We start from the raw sequence: 6,682 nt of genomic DNA, 5'->3' as shown, positions 1-6,682 counted from the left end.
CTTTTATATGTAATTTGTTTTCACGGTAGATATACGAAATTTGTTCGGAACTGTTTTAAATCCTTCTGTTAGTGATTCACTTTATTATCTTTATTCAGATTATTGTGTACGAAAGTGAATTCATGCATACTTATCTATATTAAAATTATCTTATTGCAGACATCTAAAGACACTGGGGACACAATGTCAGTAAACAGCGGAGTGGAAAATGACATCAGAAAATCTGATATAAGCACTAAGAAGAGAAATTCAATTAAGAAAAAAGTTCAAAACTTCAGTCACGAGTCTGATGATACTGCTCTGGTTACATTACTTCAGACGTATAAAGATAAACCTGATATTGCCAAACAAAGTGCCAAATATACACTGTCAAAAACAAAGACTGATTCAATTCACGAAGAAGAAGAAGATATCCTTAAAAACAAAGATAAGGACATCGAGAGAGGGAATTTATGTAAACCTGCTACAACAGCACATAATATATCAACAAATATTGTCAATGAGCGTAGCAAAATGTTGGATTCCGTTATAGTTTGTAGTCCGACCACTCATGTTTTTGGTAGCAAAAGCATGACTTCATCTTATAATACAACTACAAATTCCTTACTTATTGAAATGAATGATAAAACAACAAGCAGTGTCAATACAAATGCTTTAATTTTCACAACTGCAAAGATTCATACAGATAGTAAACCTAAAACCATGGATTCCATTCAGTTATCCTCTACTCCTATATTATCAACTGCCGAAGGAAATTTCATCAGAGCTGAAATAACACCCATTTTATGTAACCTTCCCCCCAAACTTGATTTAATAACAGCCAGTAATTTGAATAAGGGAATGTCACAATCTACAAATGAACCTGCATGTAAAGCAAATTCGAAAAAATCTGGACAAGCGACAAATGAAATTAAAACACTTCTTGATAAATCATCAACATACAATTTTGTGGACAAAATTTTAGAAAAAGATGTAAAAGACATGTCCAAAGTACTTCCCAGTACAACCTCAACGCCATTGCCTACATATTTCTATACAGCAGGTATTCATAGAGAACAGAATAATCAGGTGAAAAATAAACCAGGCGATGATACTGAAATCACAATGAAAACGGACACGCAAATAACTAAAGACGAGAATAAAATAAATTCAAAAATAATGAATGACAATAAAAAATCAGCAGATACAAAATTAGAAAATACAAGTAGTATCAAAAAATTACAGCGACAAAAACACGCAGCCGTTGAAGAATCAAATAATTCGAATATGACTCATTCTGAAAATAAAAAAAAAAATATTGAAAGTCAGGTAGAAAAATCGACAAAAACTATAGATACACCGAATACGAACCCTTTAAAAACAAATGGTTCAATTCAGACTGATACTCTAAAAAGAACTACACTTTCTACAGTTCAAACGAAAATCGTAAAAACTTGTCCAATGTCATGTACATCTGGAACGGAAAACATTGCTACTGTTTCCACCACAGCACCGATTTCTAAGTCAGTGACAACGGTTAAATCAATTACAACTGGTGCAAAGAATTCCAATAAAGAAACTTCGTCCGACTCTTCATCACTATTAAAATTTTCTAGCGATACTAAAGGCCCTGGATCAGGGTCAACACAGTCAACATCAACTGTAAAATTAATAAATACTTCTAAAGATGTCAAGGATGAAACTAAAGATCTTGTAACAAAAATAGTAATGCCAACAACATCGATAACTGCCAGTACATCTACACAACCATTTAGCACTTTTAAATTACCACAAACCAGTTCGGTGTCTAAAATCGATAATGCTAAGAAATCTGCACCACTGACATCAACTTGTAAAGTACCGCCAACAGTTGATAAAACGTTAAAAATCAATAAAACAAAACCTAATTCAAGTATGGAAAGTGAAAGCTTTGCAATTAATTCGAAACAATCTTCTGTTGTATCTACATCGAGTAATAATGTTCCAGTTTGTACGCCCTTATACATCGTTGCAACTTCAAAAACAAAAATTGGAGGTACGCCTACGTCAAACACTGCAGGTATTTCAAAAGCACAAATTGATAATTCTATTACTCAGGTTGTTTCTACGGTAAGAACGACCCCAACAGCTATAGGTAAACCTTTGGATATTCCAATGTCAGAAATTGATCCAAAGGATTTAAAAATAAAACCAACTACATCCAAATCAAGTCTTAAAAAATGAACAGTTCATATCATTTAGATGAAACTTTAAATAACGTAGGTAAACATTTTGTGAAATACATAAAAATATTTCGGCTGACATACCATAAGAACACATTTTTCGGAATACTCGTATTTTTTGTTGGGCTTTGACACTCGAGATGTTAATATGTAATTTCTTCGGTATCACGAGAGGGTTATTTTCAATTATATAACAAAAAAGAAAATTTATTTTTCTGGTTATCCTAACAATACAGGATAATATTATTTGCTCACTTAGGTAATTTATTAAAGGAATTGAGTGTAAAAATGTGAAAATTTATATTTAAGATTAATGTTGTAAATCCTTAAGTTGCCGGTATAACTGAGCTATAATATATAAACTTGAAAAGTAATTTGCATAGCCATCTTGAAGATAGCTAAAATAATATTTTTCATAGACAATATTATGGGTATTGCTATTTTTTCAATTTTTGATGAACTTTAGAGACAATTAATTTCGTCTCATACAGCGTCAATTTCTAAAATTATTTTAAAATATTTATTCCTGAACCTACAATAACTTTAATGATCTTGCATTGAGTCAAATAATAAATATTAGAACATTTAAAAAAAATCGTTATGAGAGAATATTAAGAACGCAGGGTAGTTACAGATAATAGCAATTTGAAATTAATCTTTTTTGGAAAATTTTATTACTAAGATTTATAATACATTTTACGTTTATCATCTTATTATTAGCGTACTTTACTTCTTTCACCTTTTAATGTACCTTAATATAAACGTAAAATTAAATATAAATACATTTTTGACAATTTTTATTAACTTTCTGATTAATTATTTAGTTTTTTATTCAATTTACAATTAAAATATATGTGATCCATAATTTTGTATATAATTTACATGAAATATTTTGAGTTGTTTGCTGAATATTTTGCCTATGTAATAATTTAAAATCAAATCATACAAATACAAAATGAAAATGCACCCAAAATAGGTAGCAATATTTACATATCCAATAGTTCCATATAAAATGTAGGCATGTAATGAAAAATAAACTAGGATTTTTTTCTTGTTTGTTTGTAGGTGAAGTAGTAGCTTTAAGCTGATATACATTAGAGTTGTACGTCCGATTAGTATAGTTTTCGTAATCCGTCTAATCCTGCTCATATTGATGTATTCTACACTGATTCGAGATTTGTTGTGTGTTGTCTTGCGGCTGTATGTAATTTAAAATCCAATTATTAAACACGGCACTTATGTTAATTTGTATCACGTTATATCATCGTAATTAAAAACACGAAAAGTAGGTATATAAAATCTAAGTGTTTGTTGTTATTTTATACATAATTACATTTTTCGGTAATTGTTATAAAAATGAGTGACGAGTACATTCTAATTATTTGTTCCATTACTAAATATTGCATATTTTGAAAAAACTGCTTCTACCGTTACACATACAACTCCTGAGGGGTTTAAATAATTAATGTTCTATAGTTACTTCAGTACTAATGGTATTTGGTGTACTATATTATGTACTTTTAATAGGTAGGTATACCTGAAAATTATGCGATAAATTCAGTGGACACTTGCAATAAATTTAGACTGACCACGGTATTAAAAATACGAGTTAAAGTTTATCTCTACTCCTAATTTAGTAAATTATTACTATTCAATTATTTCATTCAATAATATTACGTTATGTCATATAAATTATGCCACCTTCTCCTTTACATAATAATTAATTAATTATAAATATATCAAACCTACAAAAACACATTTGCTTTACTTTTTCCATATAATGTGATTTAATTAAGATATAGTTTATGTAAGATTATAGACAAAATTTAAAGTCGACGATGTACAATAATAAACAACATACATTCCTAATTTTTATGCTACTTAAGAGATTTAATATACTTAATTAATTGTTTATTATAACAAAAATATATTTTTATACTTATTTAACACTTTTATATAATTTTTAAGTTCCTGTTTATTTAAAACATAATTGAAAGGAAATATTAACTAACTTAGAACCTTAACAGAATTGTTATTTATTCACAAATTGTTTTTTTTATTTGTTTATTGCTAACAATGTATATCTATAAATATTATTTTTTTATTAAAATTTATAATAATTAATCTATCTATCTGGTGTAGTGTGTCTTAAATGCATAATCAGAAAAATGTCAAAATGAAAATTGATCAAGTTATGATAAAGTACAATGTAGGAACAGTCTTGTTATATTTAGCATCTAGAATAAAATATAGGAAACTTTCAATGTAGAACTTCGTAAATTTGCTAAATGGGTAGGGCAATTAGACGTAGAAAATACGGTCATTGCAGTTTATCTACGAATATTTTAATAATATCCTTTCTTCATTTTAATAGCGGAGCTTAAATCTTTGAGCACTACATGATATAATATAATTATATTGTGAAATTGATACCTAAATATTAATATCGTAAAAACTTTTAAAACTGTTTTAAATGTGTGTTTAATATCAATAAGTTAAACTTTAAATAATAATTAGATTCATAATGACATGACACTGTCTCGACATATTATTATAAATGTATTCGTAAGAAAATAGTTTCAATTAAAACAATTGCATACATAAAGGTACCTACAGAAGTAAGTACCATATCCACTTCTGTACTTAAAGTCACTTTAGAATTTAGACTTGTCGTTTAGATGTTATAAAATTATTAGACTGTACGTTATAAGGAATCTGTAGAAACTTAAAACAATTGTTTATTTATAATTTTAGATGAATTTATTTTGATAAATCAAATGTTTAATCCCGTTATGTTTTTATACCTTTTACAAACAAAACATTTGTTACTTTAAATAGATAAGTAATTAGTTAGTAATTTTTTTTTATAAATAACAAATATTTTTATTGTCTGCACATTTGCGCAAAGGAAAATGAGCGAACAGTTTTTTATGATTGACATTACTAATGATAATTTTGAGAATTTGAAATTGTGAGTTGTGTCCATGTTAATAATGAAAAAGTTACCGTGCTAAATCTTTAATCAATGTCCAACCCATAGATGAATTTAAATCTTTCTTAAAGACGTCTCGTCAGGGTTATAATATATTGGATTAAAATTTTGTTAATGAGGAATATTTAAAACGTTCATGAATTGCTGCTTCGTATATCTACATATACGAACATTGAAATGTTTCATAATATATACGTACATTTACCACCATCAATTTATACGCCTAATATTAGACATTGTTGTTAAACTTGATGTATTTTAGAAAATTATTGAATTAATCGATGTTATATAGATGTTTACTGTACATATAGACATAAATAAAGCCAACGTATGAAGTTCTGAGTGTTATAGAAGGCTGTATTTTTGGGTGATATTTTAGAAAGAGGAGGCCAGCATATCTTTGATACCATTATTTGACAAAAAGGATGGAAAAGCATAGAAATATTTAGAAATGATGTGATAATTATGCATTTAGTTCTAGTGTTGTTGTGCTATTAATAAAATATGTTTAATTTTTTGTTGTTTTAATATCCATGAGTTCACAAATTGGTCTGGTATGGTTAATGGTTTTATGACATTAAATACCACCTCAAAAACTTTGTTTTCATTTAATAGGGAATATGCATGTATTTTTTTTATTTTGTTATCTAATAGTTCACAATGTTTTATACATTAGAAAAAAATTTCACAGGTAAAAAGTAATTAGAAGTATTAAAAAAAAAAGTTTGAAAAAAACCAAATAAAATAGACAATTTAAACACCTGCCATTTTGGCGCGCTTGATGTGACGTCACAGTTCATAATAACAAACAAAGTCGTTGGCGAAGTTTCGTTTTTTGATTAAACACCGTTGTTTCTTTTAAATAAACATACCGCTATGGAACAACATTCTCTCTTCATAGAACAAAACAAAAAACCCTGATACAAGTATTGCATTGTGCCTAACTGCAAACATATAATAAGAAGTGCTCCAGATAAAGTATTATTTTTTGTCCCTAAAGGCGTGGAAATGAGTAATAAGTGGTGTAAAGCTATGAAAAGAGACATGATATCTTCATCAACTAGTGCCTGTAGTGAGAACAAAACATATATGAACAAGGCTATTCAAGTAAATACATAGTAAAATACAGTATAGAAGTAAAAGAGTTTACAAACAATTTATTAAACAGCACCAACATCTCTTTTGAAAATGTGAAAAAAACCTGTTAAAAGAAAATTATTTCAAGATAAAACAGACAAAGCATCAGTATTCTCCACCCAGCCTTCGCTGTTATCCTCATCATCTTTTGGCCCTAATTTAAGTTCTCCTGAATCAAGTTGGATTATAGAAGATGAATCTGAGAATGAAAGACTGCATAAAAATCAATTGCGTAGTTGTATGGTAACAGCTATTGAAAAACAGCCTAAAATTTTGTTGGGCTTACAAAAGCGGCCTTATTATTTAATAAAGTTACTGAGTGAAAACATTCCACTCTCAGTAATAGATTTTA

At 28.2% G+C, this 6,682-nt stretch overlaps 1 protein-coding gene across 2 annotated transcripts in view; it reads left to right on the top strand.

Moving 5' to 3' along the window:
* LOC119833634 (sodium- and chloride-dependent glycine transporter 1-like) overlaps positions 1-5,697 on the top strand; it is a 13,883-nt gene extending 8,186 nt beyond the window's left edge. The window contains exon 2 of one of the 2 annotated variants that reach the window (XM_038357728.1): positions 160-5,697. In XM_038357728.1, the coding sequence (XP_038213656.1) occupies positions 160-2,202 (2,043 nt within the window). In that variant the 3' untranslated portion in view covers positions 2,203-5,697. The remainder of the gene's footprint in view (positions 1-159) is intronic. The other variant, XM_038357729.1, reaches the window with a different exon arrangement.
* Positions 5,698-6,682: the final 985 nt, after the last annotated feature.

The sequence above is a fragment of the Zerene cesonia genome, chromosome 17 (genome assembly GCF_012273895.1).
Source record: "Zerene cesonia ecotype Mississippi chromosome 17, Zerene_cesonia_1.1, whole genome shotgun sequence".
Classification (NCBI taxonomy): Eukaryota; Metazoa; Arthropoda; class Insecta; order Lepidoptera; family Pieridae; genus Zerene; species Zerene cesonia.
The sequence above is the reverse complement of the archived record's forward strand: the minus strand, read 5'-3'. Positions and strand labels throughout refer to the sequence as shown.